We start from the raw sequence: 22,116 nt of genomic DNA, 5'->3' as shown, positions 1-22,116 counted from the left end.
ATTGAACAGCAGACTTGCATTCCTAAAATAATTAAAAGAAAAGGTGCGCCGTTGCCGGGGATCGAACCCGGGTCACCCGCGTGACAGGCGGGAATACTCACCACTATACTACAACGACTTGGGTGCATGCTGCTTGCCTCTTTTCTTTAAGTTCAAGACTCTCCTGAACAAAGACGTCCAGCCCAAAACCGAAGCGCGATCGAGCCCGGCTCCGCGGCTCGGGCCTCCCTCCAATCCCTTCCGGACGCGACAGCCCTCCTCCTCCTTCAGCCACCGACCCTTGCAGCCATTGCCACCGCCGGCACCGCAGCATCCCTTCCAGACAGGCACGTTCGAGTACCACCGGCTCCGGCGTGGTTCTGCTGCGCGGTCTGCGGCGGCGCCGTGGGCCGCGGCCAGACGACCGTCACGTCCCAGTGCGACCACACCTTCCACTTCCGCTGCTTCGCCGGAAGCGTATGCCCGGTCTGCGGCGCGCGGTGGTGCGACGCGGGGCCCGGGATCCCGTCGCCGCCGTTCCACCCGTTTCAACGATGACAAGCCGGTGGCGCTGCTGCTCTGATGTACTTGCACACGTAGTTGTGTTGCAGTGTACAAGTTTTTTTGGGTAATACATAAAGTATACTTATACGGATACAGGACAGGTACATCAAAGTGATACGACTATCCTGAGAGGCTGAGATCACTCTTAGCTTCTACAGTACATAGGATACGACCATCCTGAGATCACTGGCAAGCAAACATCTTAGATCCCCAGGAACCCAGTAAGATAAAGGATGGGTGAACGGCTGGTAGGATCATCTGACGAAAATCGTGAGCCAGTCACCAGATGAAGCGTTCAGGCTTGGTGGCTTGTACAGTTACCTAAATAAACTGTGCAGATTGACCAGTTTGAATACAAATTCCACTGCCTAATGTTCTACAGCTGCATACCCAACAAAAATCAACACAAGAAAATCACAGCAAAAGATACTAAAACATGAAATACAGCTACTATCAAATTAACACTTCCATGATCTAGTAGTAATTAGGTCCACAGTTAAAACTAATCTCACAGTTTTGCTCTTGCAGCAGCATTACACCATCAACACAAGCAATCTAAAGGCACCGCAAGCACCAGGTTTAAGGGCGACAACAATAATAACACAACCCAGCATGGGGCCCGTGGCTTAGGCAGCCACGTCCTCTTCCTCCTCGTCCTCGTAGTCTTCCTCCTCGTCAGCCGTGGCGTCCTGGTACTGCTGGTACTCGGCCACCAGGTCGTTCATGTTGCTCTCGGCCTCGGTGAACTCCATCTCGTCCATGCCCTCCCCGGTGTACCAGTGCAAGAAGGCCTTGCGCCGGAACATGGCAGTGAACTGCTCGCTCACACGCCGGAACATCTCCTGGATGGAGGTAGAGTTGCCAATGAACGTGGATGCCATCTTCAGGCCCTTGGGGGGGATGTCGCACACGCTCGACTTCACGTTGTTGGGGATCCACTCCACAAAGTAGGACGAGTTCTTGTTCTGCACATTCAGCATCTGCTCATCCACCTCCTTGGTGCTCATCTTACCACGGAACATGGCCGAGGCAGTAAGGTAGCGCCCGTGCCGTGGGTCAGCGGCGCACATCATGTTCTTGGCGTCCCACATTTGCTGGGTCAGCTCGGGGACGGTGAGGGCGCGGTACTGCTGGGATCCCCTTGAGGTCAGCGGTGCAAAGCCAACCATGAAGAAATGCAGGCGAGGGAAAGGTATCAAGTTGACTGCAAGCTTCCGGAGGTCAGAGTTCAGCTGGCCTGGGAACCGCAGGCAGCAAGTAACGCCACTCATGGTTGCAGAGATGAGATGGTTCAGATCACCAACTAGAACAACAGAAAAAGGCAAGAGTCAGATTCATATCTTAATGGCAGAAACAATTGCAAGAAACAAGGCAGAAAGCATGAAAGTTCATCTCAGGGACAATGAGATTCTGTAATACAAGCAAAATTTTGAACATATAGAATGGTGCCAAATGCTAGTGAAGTGCATGCGCCCGACATACACATTAATTCAATCTGAGTAGTGCGTGACTGCAATAAATATGCAGCAATGGCAAACAGGGACCATGCAATTCATTAAAGCATCACAAGAGATAGATTTGTATCATAGCATTTCACATGGAGATGGCTACAATCCACTATTCTGTACCATGATATGAAATCAATGATCAATAAATACTGAAGCTGCATGCAGGAACTGAGCAAAGTAGCAACGCAAACTTACAGGTGGGTGTAGCAAGCTTCAGAGTGCGGAAGCAGATGTCATAAAGAGCTTCATTGTCAAGGACCATACACTCATCAGCATTCTCAACAAGTTGATGAACAGAGAGTGTAGCATTGTAAGGTTCTACCACAGTATCAGACACCTTCGGTGATGGAAATACTGAGAATGTCAACATCATCCTATCTGGGTACTCCTCCCTGATTTTTGAGATGAGCAGGGTGCCCATACCAGAGCCAGTACCTCCACCCAATGAGTGGCAAACCTGAAATCCTGCAAAAGACAATGTAAAGATTATTTCATATACAAATTTCTCAGCTGAAGCCTGAATTAAAAAGATAGCAATAACATATCCAATAACAGATATTCTAGTTGGTACGCGCGGGGGAGGGGGGCATCAAGGCGTGGAAAAAAAAGGGGGCATAAAGATGGACAAATCAGCAAAATGCAACACCCTAACATGAATCACAAGAACATAACCTTCAGCAACCACTAGCCAAGTCGAGTTGTAAACTACTTTATTGGACAGAGATGGATTTTCTAAAAGGCGCAGCCATTTGCATGACCTTCATACGCAGATAAAATAAATACAAGTATCAGATAAGCCCAATAAAACCAATATAAAGAAAACAAAGTTAACAGTTGATATAAAAAACGCAGAGTCAGGAACAAGCAATAGAGTTCGAATTCAAAGTGAGATGAAAATTGCTGCGTTTACTGATCAGTTACAAGAGCTCACATCTCCAAAGTTAAATTGTTTAATACAGCCCAAATAAATTTGCTGTTAGGGATCATGCCAACGAAGTCTAATCATGCGCGCAGAAACGCCAAATTAAATGCCCTGCCCTGAACGCAACAAGCTTCCTGCTAGCTACCAGAACCACTCGAGCAATTGCAGAATCACGGGATCTCGGTACTTTCAACAGCATAACACTGCACGGCCAGCACTAATCCGTGGAAACCGAGCCAAGCATTTCATCCCGTAAGCGCATAAATAGAATGCACACGCATAAATGGTGGGGAAATGCCAGATCTACTGGTTTCGATGCAAATCAAACAAACGGCTAGATCTACGAGCCGCGAGCCAGAGCATTGCGACATATTACTCTAAACTCAGCAAAATGCAACTAGATCCGCACGCTGACAACCCCCCCCCCCCAACCCCTCCAAAAAACGCCCCGGAATTGCCAACATTTCAAACAGAACGACCAGATCTGTTGAGGAGGACGATAGTACCTTGGAGGCAGTCGCAGTTCTCGGCCTCCTTGCGGACGACGTCGAGGACGGAGTCGATGAGCTCGGCGCCCTCGGTGTAGTGCCCCTTGGCCCAGTTGTTCCCGGCCCCAGACTGTCCGAAGACGAAGTTGTCGGGGCGGAAGATCTGGCCGTAGGGGCCCGAGCGCACGGAGTCCATGGTGCCGGGCTCGAGGTCCATGAGCACGGCGCGCGGGACGAACCGGCCCCCGCTGGCCTCATTGTAGTAGACGTTGATGCGCTCGAGCTGGAGGTCGGAGTCGCCGGCGTACTTGCCCGTGTGGTCGATGCCGTGCTCGTCGCAGATGACCTCCCAGAACTTGGCCCCGATCTGGTTCCCGCACTGCCCGCCCTGGATGTGCAGGATCTCCCTCATGGCGGCGGCGGCGGCGAGGCGAGGCGGTGGGGCTAGGGTTGCGGCGAGGTGGGAGGCGGGGGGCTGGGAGGAGGCGCGCGATTCGGTGTGTAACGGGGGAGCGGGTGGGAGGGTGTTTTATTGGGAAGGCGTGACGAGGGGCCCCCTCCGGGTGAGGTGAGGCTACCGGGCGAGGAATTTGAAATTGCTTGGAGGAAGGGGATTTTTTTGGGCGGTGACGACCGACTCGTTTACCGGGTGGGGGGCAGGAGAGTGCGCGGATGCAGACGTGAGCCGTGCTGACGTGCTGTGGTGCCGGTGCACCACCGTACTCACTCGCGAATGTTCTATGTATTTTTGTTTAGAAAAAAAAGATTAAGGGCCTGTTTGAATCCTTTGGCAAAAGGGCAAATAATAAAAAATTTACTCTTTTTTTTCATTTGGATCCAAACACCCTATGGCAAAAGGGAAACAGAAAAACATATGGCAAAAGGGAAACAGCAAAAACAACAACCCTATCTCGCATCCCGCCCGATCCCGCATCCGCCCGACCTTCGCCAGTCCGCCGCATCCGCCCGACCCCCGCCGCCCGGCGCCTCCGCCGCCCGACCCCGCCGCCCGCCGCCCGCCGCCCGACCCCGCCGCCCTGCCGCCCGCCGCCTCGCCACGCGGCCCCGCCACCCGCCGCCCAGCGCCCGACCTCGCCGCCCGCCGCCCGGCGCCTCCGCCGCCCCGCGCCCGACCACGCCGACGCCGCCAGCGCCCGACCCCAACCGCCCACGCCCGACCCCGCCGCAGTGCCGGCCTCCGCCGACCCCGCCGCCAGTGCCCGCCTCCGCCTCTCCCTCACGTCCACCGCCAGTAGCAGCCACTACTCCCTGAGACCGCACCCACGTCCTCACTGGCCGAATCCACCGCCACCGGCGCATCTCCTCGGCCTCCGCCTCCGACGACCCCAAAAGTAGGACCGGAGATGGCCGGATTTGGGGCTGACGGGACCCGGGATGTCTTCTCCCAGCCCGAACCGTACTCCCCTGACGAGGGATTTGATTTCTACTCCGACGACGCGGCCCGGACGCCAGTCTCTCGTCTGGGCATGGAAGGTCTCGCCCTCAACTCGCAGCCAGAAGGGTGGCCCTACCTGGCGAGATACCAAAGCCTGGTGCAGTCTGACGGCGGGAGCGGAAGCGACGGCCGCAAGAGGCCTGTTCGTTCCCTTCCACCGCCCCGTGGCACAGGAGGCCCGATCCGCACAGTTGGCCTTCGCAAACCACGCGGTTCAGGTCTGTCATCCAGCCGCGGCCGAGGTCTGTCATCCAGTTGAGGCATCAATGTCACAAACACGTACACGAGACACGGGACGATTGGATGAAGATTGCAACATGAATAAATTTCGAGATCAACTGGCCAATGCTTTGTACAATAGATAAACTTTAGAAATGCAAATTTGTGTACTTTGTATGGAACTGTATGAGCTTTGGATAAATAATTGTATGCACTTTCGTTTGGACCGTATAAATTTTGGATTGTCAATTTTATGCACTCTGTATGAAATGGCGGGAAAGAGGTGGCGGGAAAGGGGATAGGAGAGGGAGAAAAGGGGTTTAAATGAGTTTTTGCCAAAACTTTTGCCATTTGGATCCAAACATCCCTAGTGGCAAAAATTTTGCCACTTTGCCTTTTGCACTTTGGATCCAAACACTACCTAATTTGTTGCGAATTCGTTTATGTTAGGAGAGCCTTTTATTTAAATTTTATTTTGGGAATATAAGGGCTGGACGATCAATATGATTATAGTTTGTTTGTACTCCTTTGTTCCAAAATGCAATATATCCTTATTTTGTGCAAAGCTAAACTCCTCTAATTTGAATCAGAAAAATATCGAAAATCGCGGTAACGTCAAATTAGTTTCGTAAATGGATCATGGAATATGTGCATTTATTTAGTATAGTAGATACTAGCGTATTTTTCTACGTACTCTTAGTCAGGTCAGAAAACTTACCTTACGATAAAAACAAAAGCATGCTACATTTTATGAAGGAAGTACATAGTGATCTAGTAATTTGGATGAGGCATACAATCACACTGTTAACCGTTCTAGAGCTATACACGAGTCCAGAAATTATGTAACAAATCTTTTAGGAATGCACAATAAACTGTACCATCCATGACATAATACTTATAAATTATGGTAAACACCGCATGTGACGACTCTAATCTACCAGCGCCGACATGCAACGGCTAGCTTGGACTGGGAATCTTGAACCAGTGGCGAACGGTCAAATTAGTGGATAATATATATAAGTGCTGGCACCGGATCGGTGAACGAGGAGCCGATGACATGGGCAGCACCAACCAGTTTATCCGCGTCAAGGTAAACGGAGCCGGTCCGAGAGAATTTCCAGGGAAATTTGGGGGGTGCGTTCCTCACGAGATTGCTCCGGGGCGGGCCTCCTGCAGTTCCGTAGCCAGCCTCGCGTCATCAGTGGGTAGGCTGCGGGAGAACCAACGCGGGCCATGCGCAACCGATCGAACGCATGTCTCAAGTAGTAGTTGGGCCGGCTGCGGCAGCGTGCTCTGTTTCCCTGTTGAACAAAAACTAAAAAGCCATGTCCCACCGCTGCTTCAGCCCATCCCGATGCTCCCGGCCCAAATGTCCAGTTTTAGAACTTTGAAGAGCGTGGATTAAACTCAAAGAAAATCTCACATTGCGTTGGAGGAATCGATTTGAAAATATAATATGTGTAATATCGGTGCATACAAAAAATTAAAAGGATGGGATTTATATATATATATATATATATAATAGTTTCCAAGAAGACGACAACTTCGGGTTTTCAAATGGCATGGATAAATACACCCGGGCACGTACTAGGCAGTATTACAGGGAGACCGCAGTCAATTACTTGTCGAATTGTTACTTCTTGGTGGCGAACTGGGCCTTCATCCTCTGCACGGTGGCGGCGTCGATCCTGAACGTCTTGGCGAGCACGTCGTCGGTGAGGGCGGGGGTGGCGCCGAAGAGCGAGTCGGCGACGCGGATGAGCCCCGGGTTCTGGCTGCCGAGCCCGGCGATCCCCACGGCGGGGCGGTCGCCGAAGTTGAACTCGAAGTGCACGAGCCCCCTGGGGAACACGAACGCGTCGCCCGCGGACAGCACCCTGGCGAAGAGCGTCCCGTCGGCGGCGACGAACCCGGCGTGCATCTGGCCCTCGACGACGGTGAGCACCTCGGCGGCGCGCGGGTGCGTGTGTGGCGGGTTGAGCCCGCCCGGGGCCAGGTCGAGGCGCGCCATGGAGACGCCCAGCGAGTTGAGCCCCGGCACCGCGCGCGCGTCCACCAGCGTCACCCTGGAGCCGAGCGCGTTCGCTGTGTCGCCGGCGGCGTGGAGGCCCGAGAAGGCGAAGTCGCCGGCCGACACGCGCGCCGGGTCCTTGCACGCCAGCCCGTTCACGAACACTGCGTCAAGTGCGAGCGATCCATCAGGATAACAGATTAACAAGGCCTCCATTGATGAGTTGCTCAATTCACATTGAACAAGCATGGTCGGACGATGAAACGCGCGTACCATCGGAAGCGGCGTCGGCGACGCAGAAGTCCTGGAGGGGGCTCGGGTCGTAGGCGAGCGCCAGAGGCAGAGACGCCGCCATTGCCGCAACAAGAAGGGCAAGCAGGAGGAGCTCGCAAGACCTTTCCATGGCTGCCGACGAAGACAGAAGCTCGAGGTACGAGGTCAGACCCGGCCGGTGAAGAGTGGAGGCCAGGAGGACGCTAACATATAGCAAGAGCTGCCTGTGTTGCATGGTGCCGCTCGGCCTGCAGAACGCGATTGGACGCGCGAGATGACGCGATCAAGCTGCATACGACCGGGTCCTGTGCAGGCAGGGCACTCTTGCTCCCGGACGGCGAGGCGCCAATCAGGTGGCAGCGGCGGATAAGGAGCGAGGCGTTTAAAAATTCGCGCGCGCGCGCAAACCGACGGGGTCACTCGTGGACTTGATGTGACGGGCCGGCCCAATCCATATGATTCGCGCGGGCTGGATGGCAATTTGCGGGGCACGGGGCGCCGATTGGTTGCGATCGTTGAGCTGGTCGCGTTGGTGCTGGCCGGCACCCGTCCGGTCCTATCCTACATGCTCACACTCACAGGCCAGCCTTCTCTGCTCCATGTTTTACGGCCGATCAACCTAGACCGTCGGATCGTGGTCCAACCATCCAGGGTTGTTTTCTTCTTCGTCCAATGACTTTACCTTGTCACACGTGGTTGGTTAGAAGCTAATGGCATGGATGCCTGAATGGTCAGACACCACTCTAGAATTTGTTTCAGCTTGGTATCCGGCAAGTCGGGGAATGAATATAGCCGTGCCGTTTTGAATTAAGTTCATTTTCTAGACACGGGCCAAGTAGAGGAAGGAAGAAGGAACTGGACTTCAATTCTACGGCCCAGGCACGAATTGAATCCCTGGAGCAGTATAAAAATGGTGTCACTGACGCGAGCGACGACTGCGATGGCGAACCTAGCGGCCCAGCTCGCGGCCGCGCTCCAGGCCTGCATCAAGCGGAGCGGCGGCCCCAAGCCCAGCCGCGCCCACGCCAAGGCCGCGCACGCGCGCGTCCTCGCCGCCGGCCTCGCCGCCGACACCTTCCTCCTCAACCGCCTCGTCGAGCTCTACTCCCTCTCCGGCCTGCCATGCCACGCGCTCCGCGCCTTCCGCGCGCTGCCCCACCCCAACGTCTACTCCTACAACGCCGCGATCTCGGCGGCCTGCCGCGCGGGGGACCTCGCCGCAGCCCGGGACCTGCTCGGCGGAATGCCCGAACGGAACGCCGTCTCCTGGAACACCGTGATCGCCGCCGTCGCGCGGTCGGGCTCCCCGGGCGACGCGCTGGGGATGTACGACGGGATGCTGCAGGAGGGCCTCGCGCCGACGCACTTCACGCTCGCCAGCGTGCTGAGCGCGTGCGGCGCCGTGGCCGCGCTCGACGACGGGAGGCGCTGCCACGGGCTCGCCGTCAAGGTCGGGCTCGACGGGAACCAGTTCGTGGAGAACGCGCTCCTCAGCATGTACACCAAGTGCGGGAGCGCCGATGATGCAGTCAGGCTGTTCGACGGGATGGCACGCCCGAACGAGGTGTCGTTCACGGCGATGATGGGCGGGCTGGCGCAGAGCGGGGCTGTCGACGATGCGCTCAGGCTGTTTGCACGCATGAGCAGAAGCGGGGTCCGTGTTGATCCGGTTGCTGTCTCCAGTGTTCTTGGCGCGTGTGCGCAAGCTTGTGCTGGTGAGTACAGTGTCGTTCGTGCAATCAGGCTTGGACAATCCATTCATGCACTGGTTGTCAAGAAAGGGTTTGGTTTGGACCAACACGTTGGAAACTCTTTGATGGATATGTATGCGAAGTGCATGGAGGTGGGCGAGGCCATGAAAGTCTTCGAGTCATTGCCCAGCATCAGTATCGTTTCTTGGAACATCCTTATAACTGGATATGGCCAGGTGGGTCTCTATGCAAAGGCCGTGGAAGTGCTGGACCTCATGCAAGAGTCAGGTTTTGAGCCCAATGAGGTCACTTACAGTAACATGCTTGCTTCTTGTATTAAGGCGAGAGATGTTCCTTCTGCTCGTGCAATGTTTGAGAAGATATCAAAGCCAAGTGCGACTACTTGGAACACTCTGCTATCTGGTTACTGCCAGGAGGAACAACATCAAGACACAATTGAGTTGTTCAGGAGGATGCAGCATCAAAATGTGCCGCCTGACAGGACAACTTTGGCTTTGATCCTCAGCTCATGCTCTAGATTAGGAATATTGGAACTGGGCAAGCAAGTGCATTCTGCTTCAGTAAGACTTTTGCTTCACAACGACATGTTTGTTGCAAATGGTCTGGTGGATATGTATTCAAAATGTGGTCAGGTTGCTGTTGCTCAGATCATTTTCAACAGGATGACACAGAGAGATGTGGTATGTTGGAATTCCATTATATCTGGTTTGGCTATCCATTCTTTGAATGAAGAGGCCTTCGATTTCTTCAAGCAGATGCGAGAAAATGGAATGTTTCCCACAGAATCCTCATATGCTAGTATGATCAACTCATGTGCTAGATTGTCATCCATACCTCAAGGTAGGCAGATGCATGCACAGGTTCTAAAAGATGGCTATGATCAGAATGTCTATGTTGGCAGTGCCCTGATCGACATGTATGCTAAATGTGGCAACATGGATGATGCACGCCTTTTCTTTGACTGCATGATTGCCAAGAATATAGTGGCATGGAATGAGATGATTCATGGATATGCTCAGAATGGTTTTGGAGAGAAAGCTGTAGAATTGTTTGAGTACATGCTAACCACAAAACAGAAGCCAGACAGTGTGACGTTCATTGCTGTGCTGACAGGATGTAGCCACACTGGGCTTGTCGACGAAGCCATTGCATTCTTTAATTCCATGGAGAGCAATTATGGGATTACACCATTAGTTGAGCATTACACTTGCCTCATAGATGCACTGGGGCGGGCTGGTCGTTTTGTTGAAGTCGAGGCTGTAATAGGTAAAATGCCATACAAGGATGATCCTATAGTGTGGGAAGTTCTGCTAGCTGCCTGTGTGGTACATCACAATGCTGAATTGGGGGAATGTGCTGCAAAGCATCTATTCCGCCTTGACCCAAAGAATCCATCACCTTATGTGCTTCTATCAAACATATATGCTTCCTTGGGAAGACATGGCGATGCATCAGCTGTTAGGGCACTAATGAGTAGTCGTGGTGTTGTGAAAGGTCGTGGATACAGTTGGGTAGATCACAAGGATGGTGCTCGTGCCTTTATGGTAGCTGATGATCTAGGAACGAATGTTGGACAATCTACAACGTTTAGTGAGAGTGAGGACACTTCTGGGATTGCAGAAGTGCACTGTGATGAAACATGTGCTGGCTGATTCGGAATCTGCTGCTGCTGCTATAGCATATTCACTGACATATTATGCCACTTTTAGCTGAATCCAGCAGTCTCACTCTTGGTGCAATTCTCTTGTGAGACTCATGTTGCATTCTTGTTTTAGTTTAACGCAGTACTGGGAACTGTGCATGGTCTGAACGTTTGGGAGCAAAGTTATGGAAATGGAAGGCAGGAAATGCGCATTGCAGATTTGGTGTAAAGATGACTACATGCTTGATTGCTCAGTTCATTTCGCCATATGTTGTAAAGGGCGTGATAAGCCATGGCACCTGGATGTTCAAAGCAATTCCTAGCTCCATGCCCCATTATAAGAGTAAGTTTAACTCTCTAATGGTAGCAGACGTCTTTTAATTACAAATGTACATCTACTGAGACAGAAGAACAGACAGCTGCCTCTTTTCTGTTTAAGATACCCACCGTTTTGACTTCTCCCAATTGCTCATCTAGAACTCAGAAGAAAACAATCTCCATATCCAATTTAATCGACTTTGCAAAATAAACAATGCTGTGAGAGCTGAAACTCTCATACATTAATCCTCGTATTATGATGCAAAAACAAGAATTCGCCATGCTTAACTCATTTAGCTGCAATATCATGAACATGGTAATCTGTATGGTAAATACAATGATGCTAGTAGATGTCAACCATAGGTTCCATGCTGACAATAGGGTCACAAGAATTGGCAAGGGTGCACTTTCTGTCCCTGCTTCATGTTCTCTTCATCTCTTTCGGTCACAGGACAACATAGAACATATTGGGCATTTCTTGCCTTATAAGCTTTGCCTTTGTTTAAGTGCAAAGCTTGTCACATGGCAATGTCATCTTTGCTGACATTCTAAACTGAATGCTCCAGGATGGATGGACTACATCGCATCTCTTTAGAGTTGGGGATTTTAAGAAGCAGTGGTGGTAGCTTTTGGGTAATCAGAATCTGATTGTGCTTCCCATTCTGTCCAAGATCCATCATAAACTGGAACATCATGCTTCCCAATTCTATAGAGCCCCTGTAAATAGGATATTATTAGAGATTGCTTTACAGATACATGGCAAAATCCAACACAACTGGGGAAGATTCCAGACCAGAGCAAGTATGCAGGCAGTCACGCCAGATCCGCAACTGACAACAATGGGGTGATCAAGAGAAATTCCTGGATAAACATAGAATCAGTGCTCTTATTCTTATTGCCTGCCAGACTTTTCAGGCTTTCTGTACATATGTGATATACCTAAAAAAAATTTGCTTCTAAGTGCGACCTATATAGTTTAATTGTCAATGTAGTTGTCCTGCTTCTCATATTTTTGTACTTTGGAGAAGTTGTTGCTTTCTTCCTTGCCAAAGAACATGGGAAAATTACAAGTTCCAGATTGGAAAAGTTAGCTACAGAAGAATCCAAACCTGCTTGCTGAAACTTTTGCCTCAGCTCATCAGCGGACAGAAGCCTTGGTGCACCATCAAACATCTGGGACAAGTCCAGCAGCATCATTTCTTAGCAATTCATGGTTATCCAAGTATTATGTTATGCACTGAATATTTGCATTATACCACCTCTGGGAATGGAACACATTTGCTTCCTGGTATATGTCCACTTCTTACTCCTTCCCGTGGTTCTGGTGCTACTCCATCAAATCTGAGAATTCAAAACCAGGAGTTTTCTTCAGCATAACAAGAAACTGCAGGCAACTCAGGAAGAGGATCAAAGACAAAACATGCATCATCTGCCTATGAAGTGAATGTATATTTGACAGTTATTTTGACAATTAACAGATCCACAAAAGGTGAAGTCTCTTTTCATTTATACAGATAACAGTTTAATGTAATCCTATTGGACCTACACTTGCTTGAAACTGGAAGACAGTCTTCGGTAAGCAAAGTTCATGAGAGTTTTGCATGCCACATTTAGTTACTGTCAGAACTTTTATAATGTACTGTTATGGTCTGAGTTACTGACAAATAAAGAGTACAAGATGTTACCTGCCCTTTGATCTGGCATCTACTTGTTGGTAATTCTTAGCAGCAACATTATGTGAGACCTGTTGCATGAATCAAACAACTCATTTCACATGGGAATAATCATTGAAAATAATGTTTTCATTTAGTTGCCAATCTTCATAACTCCTTTTTGAATAATCCATATTCAAACATTGACTAAGGGAGCAATGGAAAAAAACCACACGCACTAGTCCAGGTTCATAATGAATGCATATCTGTATGGTCTATGCATGCAAGAGTAGCAAGACTAGAGCTTTCAGATGAAAATGGACTAGCCTTCTCCAGTGTCCAGAATAGATGAGGCTGAAATTCAGTCTTGAATGTGATTGTATTTGTCTGCACAGGAAAAAAAGGTCATTATCCAATAAGCGAAAAGAATTTTGAGCAATCATAAGTACAACATTGTTATAACCGACTCACCTGTTCACCATTATAAACCCTTTCAACAGCCTTAGTGGCAGTTTTGGATTTAAGAACTGCATCATCAGGGCTGGCACTTCCAAGATCAAACCCTGAAGCTCGCCACTGAGGTAAACCTCCATCTAACACCCAAACTTTATTGTGCCCAAAAACTCTAAACATCCTATTAATTGATAATTATAAATGAAGTCATCATCTTTGTGCATAAGTAAAGGATGTTAATCGAGTAAAGCAATGAGCGGTCACTCTGGTTTGGAAAAGAAACCAGTACACTGATAAGTCATAAGAATAAAGTAGCATATACACACAAACAGAAGACAATGGAATCCTTGATAATATCAACATCTTTACATACTTTTTTTATTATTTTTACCAACAACTCATATAAATAGCAAGTTCAGTCAGGTTCATCATTATGATTAAGCGTATCCAAACATTCTGCTTACCACCAAACACGAGGTGCACTGAAGAATCCTTTTCCATCATAAACAATAACTTTATCCTGGTTTTTTATATGCAGCGCAGAAACTGCTGCTGCAAAAGCCTCTTCTGATGGCAACATGTGTGGTAACTGAAACAATGACATGGGGTCAACATATATCCTATATAGGAGCAACATATGTATTCTTACAGTGATGCTTCAGAAAAAAGAAGATAAAAGCTTTATATGGCCATCTTGCAGTAACTAATTGAAACATAACCTTCCAGTCAGTTGGCGACAAAATTTAAATACATGAGGTTTGAGTATAGGGCTATATCAATCAATCATCAAAAGCACCAGCAAAAACTTGTTGCTTATTTACTTCAACAAAGCTAACGATTGAAATATCCAGAAAGACTTCTCACATCAGTTGTCCGGTCGACTATGCCATCAATGTCAAAGAACAACGCACCAGGGATATGTGCCACCTGAGGATATCATAACACTTTAGCAACAGGAATTATCTCAAAAAGGAGATGGAACACGTTACAGTTTTTCTTTTGAAAGACAAGCATGTTACAGCTGATTCTGAAAACCTGGTATTCTTCCCAAGGATCCCTGTTCTCTACCGGCATGTACCAGGAAGCATCCAAAACCTAAAACAAGGTAGACAACTGTCACAAAAGACATCCTTCTGTAACCCTATAATTCTTTTTGGGCACAATAAGAACACAAGACAGTCAAGGATGTAAAATAAAATGGGTTAATTGGATGCATACCATTACAATTTTCGAAGTTCTGAGATCTATCATTACAATTCACCTATTTTGAAACATGCCATTATGATTCTTCGTCTACCTGATCCTTGCCATTTTCTACGTCTTTTGGGTGCCTAGGCCCACTGTCAGGCCACTGTCATACGCATCTTCCGTATGGACCAAAACACCCCTTCTGCTTCTCTCTCCACTCACTGACATGTGGGCCCCACAAGTCAGCTTCTCCTTCAACCTCCATCCATGCCTTGACTGCTCGACGGAGCCCTGCCCTGCTGCCGCTGGTGGCCGGCCCCCAGCTCACCTCCTACCCCGCCACTGCCGCGCTCATGTGCAGCTCCAGCGGGCACCGCCGCGTTCGTCCCCCTCTCCCGCCCGGAGCTCGTGGCGCGCGGCTCCCGCTAGCGGCGGGGCCAGGCGGACCCGTGAGCTGCGCACCCGGGGGAGGAGTCGAACCTTCGCCGGGGCTCCATCCCTCCTCCACTTCCCCATCCCCAAGCCCAGTGCCGCCCTCCTCCATGGCGCCATCCTCCAACTCGGTGTGGCCATCCGTGCCGCTAGCTCGTCGCTCACGCGGGCCCGAGCTGCACTCGTCCGTTGGGGAGGCGTGCGGAGGTCGCATCATGGGCCCGGCAGGTGCGGCGATGGGAAGCATCGCGCGGCATGCGGGATCCCGGCGTCCGTCGCCGCCAGATGTGGGCGAGACATGTGGCCCGGCCTCCAGCACTGAGATTGACATGATGATCTCATCTCATCATCTCTAACCAGGCCCACCACCACCAGTTGTAGCTCGACCGATCTGGTTCCAGCGAACAACTAGCCAGTCAAGATGCTGCACGAGGCGGCGTCCTGGACCTGCAGGCTACTCTACGGCACCTGCGGCTGCTGCTGTTCGCCGCGACAGTGGGGGACCACCACTACGAGCACTGCGGCGGTGATGGGAAGGCCGGCTTCAGCGCCCGGCCCTACAGGGAGGCTGGCTTCGGCGAGGTCGGAGAGGATGCCCGCGAGGAGTGACGGGGACGGCGGGTGCGGCGACGGGGAGCGACGCGCAACACGTGGGAGGGGCTCGGTGTCCGCCGCCGCTGGCCGTGGGCGAGACATGTGGCCTGGCATGGAACCCGAGGAGGAGAGGAGAAGAAAGGATGGAGGAAGGGGATGACATGTGGGGCCGTATGTCAGCGAGTGGAGAGGGAGGATCATAACAGGGGTATTTTGGTCTATACGGTAATACGGACATCTGCACGTGGGTCTGAGGTCGTCGGAGATGCAGAAAATGGCATGTTTCAGAATTCGAATGAATTGTAATAGCATCATTCCGAATACGCGAATTGTAATGGTATAAGTCAGAAGTTGCAAATTTGTAATAGCATGGATCCAATTAACCCAATCAATAAAATTGACAGACTATCACAAGTGCATAGCTGCTCCATGGGAAACTGTCATATCTCCACAAACTACTAATATGGGGCATCCGCATAGCTGGATGATAAGAGAAGAGCAGAGACTGTTCCTAAAATGCTACTCCGTGTCTGAAAGAAGCAAGCAACTCTCTGAATGGAAGAGGAGCATGCAGAGTAGACGAATTGATTTTGTAGCTACCTTAACATCAGGCGCTCCTAGGTGCTGGTGCAGCCACTGAGCTGAAACAACCGGATCATCCTGCGCCATTGCCGACCTGCAGGCGAGCAGAGACCGAGGTCACCGGACTGATTAGCTAGAAAAAGAAGTGCGGAGGTGAGATTCCCAAGCTAGAGGATAGCCTCCCAAGAGATGAGCGGCAGCAATCCACCATTGAGGGCAAGACTAGAGGTGAGCTAACCTTGCTGATTCGGATTCCGGCAGGAGAGAGAGATAGAAGGGGCGCAGCACAGGGCTCGAGAGGGCGAGGACTAGGAGGGAGACGATGTGCAGAGCAGATGAGCCGATTTGGACTCTTGAGGCAGACAACTCAAGGAATTAATAATATAATAAATAGGCGTCAAAAAAATAATATAATAAATAAGTTTTGTTGGCTTCGGCCTTCGGGTCCGTCCTGCGAGCTCGAACCGTTTGCGCCCATAGTTGTGCAAAGTTATCATGACGTCATTAGTCGCTCGTATCCGGCCTGCCCTATAAAAAATGTCGCTGGTATACGGCCGCCTTGCCCTCGGAAAACAACGCAGGCTACGCGGTTAATCAAAGCGGGGGTTTATATTCCTGTTTACAAGAATACCACATCAGTTTGGGGATGAATAAAATACTGTATCAATGAAGAGTTTCATTTCACAGTTTATAAAGCTAACCAGTGTAATTAAATGCTAGTTAATTTAGTGGCGCACGGGATCCTCGTGAAACAACGGCGGTCACAGTATTTCTAACGTCTTGGAAACGAGTTAACAGAAGAGTATTGTGGGGATAAAACTGGTTCCTTCTCTTTCCTCATTAAATTAGCGCCATATCATCAAAAATACTGATGTGATGTATCATAGTAATTAATAATATGAAACTCGTCATGAAACCGTCATTGTGATTAGCCCGCGTATGCAGTTATGCATAGGACAACACTCCAAGCGAACAACAGCTCACTAGGGGGAGCACCGCAGGTTATGCGTATGCAGTTATGCAGTTATGAATACAAGGATGGGATCTCCTTTCATATGGTTAAAAAGTCAAAACAAGTTAGGATTCTGTGCAAATACCTTCACACTCAATTCACTGGAATAACCAGTATAATCTCTCCAACTCAACTCACTAGGGGGAACAAAAAACTCAACTCACTAGAACAAAAAACTATTGCAATGTCACAGGCTCACAGCTATAACAGAACCTGATGGCTGATTCAAATACACCAAGCCCTAAACACTGTGGATGAAGCTACTGCGCCCAGCAGCAGAGCAGCGGCGCTTCATGGTTTTCCTGCCCTCTTGCTATGGTTTATTCAAGTAAAGGGTCTTCAGCCATTGCGGCTTTAACCTCCTGACATTTGAACTCATGCCCGTAGTTCAGTCTTGGTTTGTCTTTTCCTTATTTGCGTCCGGGGAGCCATCACAAACTGAAGTGGAAGGTTGGAGCAATTCTTAATGTTTGAGAGAATCTGAAAGCAGCTGTACAGAACTTTCACAATAATATTTTTTCTATTTCTTTCAAGAACAAGCTTTGAAGTACATAATGGGATGCAGGTGGCAGCACTGATGCCTACATGTTCTCATTCGATTCGTAACATCTTCTATCATTTGTACAATTTGTTGAACATATCTATGCATTGTATCGAAGACTTAAGCTTCCATCTTTCTCCTCACCAATCCAGTAAAGAAATCAAAGCTGCAAACACATGGTACCATGTCAAATGCCATTCTTGACAAAAAGAATGGTGTGTGACAGTCTGATAGACCATGATGAGGACATATATGGGATGAGATGCATACAGAACATGGTACCGACAGAGTAACGGAATATAGGACCAAAAACTTATTGCTGGATGAGGAAAAAAAGGGAGTAATGAACAGTACCTGTTGCCATCTGGGTGCAACTCATAGGATTTGTCATCCTCGCCAATAGCGTATAAGTACCCAGTTGGTGTTAACCCCTGAAAAGGATAGTACTGTTAGAGAAGTAGAAATTGATATTCACCATCATACTCTTCTGTTTTGTGCTAACCTGGATAGTGACGACACTGCCTACAGACTGGCATTCATGTGCATCTTGTACGACAACTGTCTGGCCACTACATGACAAAGAAAAGCGAAAATCTCATTCACATGAAGTGGCAAATAAAGATGCATCAAATTAACTTGCAAGCACTGCCTTCAGACATTTATGATGAACGCTTAAAATTGAAGTGGTAGTAAATGTAGTTCAAGGCAAAATTTCATAATAAGGTCCAATGAGCAGGTACTGAGATAATAGTCCCTACCTATGAAGCCATGAGTTATAGTATTGCTCCTCAAGAGCCTGAAATCCTGCAGTAGAATTTGAGAATGTTAAGTGTACAACTTTACTAAGGAAAAAAAAAGAAAGTGTAGTTAAGTTTAAAATATGTTTTTGTCAGCATCTAAATGAATTTTAGGAAAATAATCAATCTCTATGGAAAAACGAATTTATCATCGAATCCATTGTGATCAGAAAAGGAACCACCTATGCATATACACCAACGACCATGGTTCTAATGAGCACATGGTCACAGACTGCAAAATGGTGAAAAATACCTTGGTTTGAAAAGATCTCAAAAAGATTTTCAAATTTATTGAAGAAGTATGCCAGTACATCTTCTCGTTTCAATCTCGGTGATATAGCATTTGCTTCTTGAAGTGCAGCATTTAAGCATGTGGAAGGCTTCTCATTGTCAACATTTAAACCAATACCTGATTAAGATCAAAGGAATCCCGTGTTTGTGAGAAAATATCTAACATGTTTATAAAATCAGCAAAGTTGGAAAGGCATGTTTACCAGTGCAAATATTGTAGACTTTTGCTTCATAAGATGAGGTACATAGAATGCCGCCAACTTTTAATCCTTTCAGATAGAGATCATTAGGCCACTTTATTCTTACATCAAGTTCTGGTAATCCCTGAGTTTTAACACAAAGACATCATCAGATGCCAACCGAAGTAATTAGCCTAAAGGAAATATTCATGATGCAAATCAATGAGCAGCAAGCACAAAGTACGCCAAATCATGACCTCACCTTAGCACGGCATAGTTCTTTGATGGCTTCAGTCATGGAAAGACAAACAACATATTGCATAAGGGGTAACTTCCTCACATCCTGCATCTGTGATGTGAAAGAGAACATGAGACACCCTGGTGGCGATTCCCACACATTCTTTGATCTGCCTGCATGGTTCATTGGGAATGAGCAAATGTTAACCTGGCGATGCTGCACCGTGCACAGTATGACTAGGTAGCTAAAAAGAAAAAAAAAGAAACAGAGAAATATTCTGCACATTCTGGTTTAGTCAAGACTAGAAATAATCCTGATAATTGCAAAAGGGGGAACCAATTACAACTTTTATTTGGTATACTGGTGTCACACTGTAACCGGGTTCTACATTTGTTCATACAATGAATTTTTCTAGCAATTGGTCCTAGAAATTGTGCAGCAGGCTACGTATAGTTTCATCAGTTTAATCAATCATATCAGACGCATAAGGAAGCATCAATCCGCCTAAAACTTGAAGAGAGCTTGCTAACCAAAGCTGCAAATTCATCACAACAAGAGCACAAACGGCAACACGCAAGCGCAAATCACACAATCACACGCACCTCTCCCTTTGAACTGCACGTCGGCGACGCACACAACGCCCACCGGAAGCTTCGCAAAGTTCCTGCAAACACGAGCAGACGCCGAGGCAAACTATGATAAGAACAAAAGGGAGCCCAATCCCCAGCCCCTTTGAAACCAAATTCGCACTCAGCCACTCACTGCGCGATGAGGTCCTGCGTGGAGCCGATCCTCGGCGACCAGAGCATCCACCTCCCGAACCGCCGCGCCCGGAGCGCGCCCATGTACGCGCCCGCGTCGAACCCCGCGCCCGCGTAGGAGAGCGCGACGGCGAACTCCCCGGCCGACCCGCCCTCCCCTGGGGCGACAGAGCCTGCCGCGGAGGCCAGGAGCTCCTGGTCCTGCGGCGACTTGCCGTACGCCACGAGCGTGGTGGCGGCGGAGGCGCTGCTGCTGCTGCTGCTCCTGAGCGCGGACATGGCCACCGAGGCGGACGGACGGCGGCGGGAGGTGGAGAGGTAGCGCCGGAGCGCGACTGCGGCGATCACGGCCCCGACGGCGGCTGCCGCGGCCGCCGCGGCGCGGGTTGTCGACGACGGCTGCGCCTGCGGGAGGCGCACGGGGAACGGCGGCATTGCTGCCGTCGCTGTTGGTTGGTTTCGTTGGTTTGGTTTGGGTTGGTTCGCTACTTCGCTTCGATTCCTCCGTCATCACTTGGGCCTTTTCTTTTACTTTTAGATCCAGTTGGGCCTTTTCTTTTTCTCAGTGGGCTATTTTCCATTCTTCTACCCTCCGAGGATTCGGGCCGCCGTGAAAGCCCGACTCCGAGTCCCCGCATGGGCCTGTTGAGCTCTCTCGAAGCGGGTGTCCTCTGGGCTGGATTGGCGAAACTTTTGAGTTTTGATGAGCACGCGGGCTTGCAGCTGTGCCGCACACGCTGCACCGCAAACAGCCCGATGCACCTCGGCTCCTGTGCATATCGTCATAATAACGTGCGCACACGTGCGCTGTTACGAATCCGGAATTCAATTCCTGACGGGCCCTTCGCGTTGCACGGTGTCCGGGACCGGAAGTACCTGCTGCAGGCTCGCAGTAAAATCAGGGCACGTACGGTACGGGCTGGCCGGCGAGACGTGGACACATGCATGCGTGCGTGCGTGCTGGTGCAGCGTCATTACGGCGGCGGGCGGCGACGACCGTCGGTGGCCAGCCGTGCGAGTCAGGGAGAGAGTGAGGCGAGAGGCTCATGGGCATGTCTGCCGGCCGGCCGGCCGGTACGTCGACGACGGGACGGCGCGCACGTCGGCCGAGCGGTCTCGTGCTCGCCGCCTTTCTGCCCATGCGCTTGACGGTTGCGGTAATAATTGACTGCATGCCGGAGGCGACCAAAACATTTACTCCTGCGACTCGTAGTAGGTCAATCATATCATAGCGTCGTCTACCACATCGCGCGAAGCCCATGCATGCGTACAGGCAGCCTAGCTAGCTCCGAATAATAATAAAACTTAACCTCGCTCTCCGGATAAGAACCATCAAGGCCCGTTTTTCTCCATTCCAAAATAGTTATTGTTATTTCCATTTTTATTCCAAGTTCAACATTTCTATAATAATTCAGCATTTTCTATAGGAATTCGTATAGTCTAACAAAACGCAAAACATGTTCTGAAAGTATTTTATTTCCCGATGCATGCATCTAGAGACACAAATACTATGATGGCAATGGTGGAACAGTTTGACAATTTTGGGGACTAAGGGCCCGTTCGTTTGCTACCGTCTAAAATTTAGACCCATCACATCAAAAAAAATCTTGCTATTTAGAAATATTAAATAAAATCTATTTATAAGCTGGGTGCTAATTCGCGAGACAAATTTAATGAGCCTAATTAATCCATAATTTGCCACAGTAATCATCCGCTAATCATGGACTAATATACCTCATTAAATTCGTCTCGCGAATTAGCACCGGGGTTCTGCAATTAGTTTTATAATTAGACTTTATTTAATACTTCTAAATGACAAGATTCTTTTTGATGCGATCCCTCTAAACTTTAGACCTCAGAAAACAAACGCACTCTAAAATTGTTTGGCCGGGTGTGGAGCTTGATATGCTACTACTGCTACAGTATGGCACTTCACGGGTCAGTACTTCAACCCGGCCGGGCCATCCCAGATCCGGGAAACGCGGTCGCGCGACTGTGCGAGACCATCGCCGTGCGCCCGTGCATGCCCGGAGCCCGCGACAAGGAACCCATCGCCGACGTGTCCCGACGGGGTTAGGTCCGGTCAAAGTCCACGGCGGGCGCAGCTGGCGCCTGGCGACGAGCCGGCGGCACGGGCCAGCCGCCACGTGGCGCGCCCCTGCGCGACCGGTCACATCAGCTCTGCAGCGTCTGTCCTCTGATCTGTTGGAGTAAAGCCGTAAATAAAAGGTCACTGTACAGTGCGAAGTTACCGCTCCTCTCACTCGCACGCGAGTGGCTGTTAGTACGAGTAATAGTATTTCA

General features: G+C 49.7%; 5 protein-coding genes and 1 non-coding gene across 10 annotated transcripts; 1 reads left to right on the top strand and 5 right to left on the bottom strand.

The window, feature by feature from the left end:
- Positions 1 to 46: 46 nt before the first annotated feature.
- On the bottom strand, positions 47 to 118 carry TRNAD-GUC. Its single transcript has one exon. It is a non-coding gene; the product is annotated as a tRNA-Asp (tRNA).
- A 749-nt stretch (positions 119 to 867) lies between these two features.
- On the bottom strand, positions 868 to 3,949 carry LOC112894402 (tubulin beta chain). Its single transcript, XM_025962104.1, has 3 exons — positions 3,480 to 3,949; positions 2,247 to 2,516; positions 868 to 1,846 (listed from the first exon to the last, which is right to left on the bottom strand). The coding sequence occupies exons 1-3, from the start codon at positions 3,871 to 3,873 to the stop codon at positions 1,170 to 1,172; spliced, it is 1,341 nt and encodes a 446-aa protein (XP_025817889.1). The 5' UTR covers positions 3,874 to 3,949; the 3' UTR covers positions 868 to 1,169.
- A 2,717-nt stretch (positions 3,950 to 6,666) lies between these two features.
- Positions 6,667 to 7,502, bottom strand: LOC112884747 (putative germin-like protein 2-1). The gene is made up of 2 exons (XM_025950290.1): positions 7,421 to 7,502; positions 6,667 to 7,311 (listed from the first exon to the last, which is right to left on the bottom strand). The coding sequence occupies exons 1-2, from the start codon at positions 7,500 to 7,502 to the stop codon at positions 6,770 to 6,772; spliced, it is 624 nt and encodes a 207-aa protein (XP_025806075.1). The 3' UTR covers positions 6,667 to 6,769.
- Positions 7,503 to 8,360: 858 nt separating this feature from the next.
- On the top strand, positions 8,361 to 11,243 carry LOC112900022 (pentatricopeptide repeat-containing protein At4g20770). Its single transcript, XM_025968723.1, has one exon. It carries the CDS (start codon positions 8,361 to 8,363, stop codon positions 10,782 to 10,784), a length of 2,424 nt encoding a protein of 807 aa, XP_025824508.1. The 3' UTR covers positions 10,785 to 11,243.
- Positions 11,244 to 11,300: 57 nt separating this feature from the next.
- On the bottom strand, positions 11,301 to 16,357 carry LOC112900030 (thiosulfate/3-mercaptopyruvate sulfurtransferase 1, mitochondrial-like). 3 transcript variants are annotated; one of them, XM_025968741.1, is made up of 12 exons: positions 16,232 to 16,357; positions 16,012 to 16,126; positions 14,233 to 14,292; positions 14,062 to 14,124; positions 13,662 to 13,786; positions 13,216 to 13,378; positions 13,072 to 13,131; positions 12,778 to 12,836; positions 12,352 to 12,433; positions 12,202 to 12,265; positions 11,886 to 11,953; positions 11,301 to 11,809 (listed from the first exon to the last, which is right to left on the bottom strand). In XM_025968741.1, the coding sequence occupies exons 2-12, from the start codon at positions 16,078 to 16,080 to the stop codon at positions 11,699 to 11,701; spliced, it is 924 nt and encodes a 307-aa protein (XP_025824526.1). In that variant the 5' UTR covers positions 16,081 to 16,126; positions 16,232 to 16,357; the 3' UTR covers positions 11,301 to 11,698. The 3 variants fall into 3 exon arrangements, with proteins under 3 accessions (XP_025824526.1, XP_025824518.1, XP_025824536.1); XM_025968733.1 differs by having other exon boundaries at positions 16,012 to 16,087; positions 16,232 to 16,345; XM_025968751.1 differs by lacking the exons at positions 16,012 to 16,126; positions 16,232 to 16,357 and adding an exon at positions 14,416 to 15,517.
- Positions 16,358 to 17,028: 671 nt separating this feature from the next.
- LOC112875356 (biotin--protein ligase 2-like) lies at positions 17,029 to 20,294 on the bottom strand. 3 transcript variants are annotated; one of them, XM_025939184.1, is made up of 9 exons: positions 19,814 to 20,294; positions 19,654 to 19,715; positions 19,076 to 19,224; positions 18,838 to 18,958; positions 18,597 to 18,752; positions 18,305 to 18,350; positions 18,049 to 18,115; positions 17,901 to 17,977; positions 17,029 to 17,495 (listed from the first exon to the last, which is right to left on the bottom strand). In XM_025939184.1, the coding sequence occupies exons 1-9, from the start codon at positions 20,245 to 20,247 to the stop codon at positions 17,381 to 17,383; spliced, it is 1,227 nt and encodes a 408-aa protein (XP_025794969.1). In that variant the 5' UTR covers positions 20,248 to 20,294; the 3' UTR covers positions 17,029 to 17,380. The 3 variants fall into 3 exon arrangements, with proteins under 3 accessions (XP_025794969.1, XP_025794983.1, XP_025794975.1); XM_025939198.1 differs by having other exon boundaries at positions 17,029 to 17,443; XM_025939190.1 differs by having other exon boundaries at positions 17,035 to 17,712.
- Between the last annotated feature and the right edge of the window lie 1,822 nt (positions 20,295 to 22,116).

The sequence above is a fragment of the Panicum hallii genome, chromosome 1 (genome assembly GCF_002211085.1).
Source record: "Panicum hallii strain FIL2 chromosome 1, PHallii_v3.1, whole genome shotgun sequence".
Lineage (NCBI taxonomy): Eukaryota > Viridiplantae > Streptophyta > Magnoliopsida > Poales > Poaceae > Panicum > Panicum hallii.
Note: the sequence above shows the minus strand (reverse complement) of the source record. Positions and strands in the feature narration are given on the sequence as shown.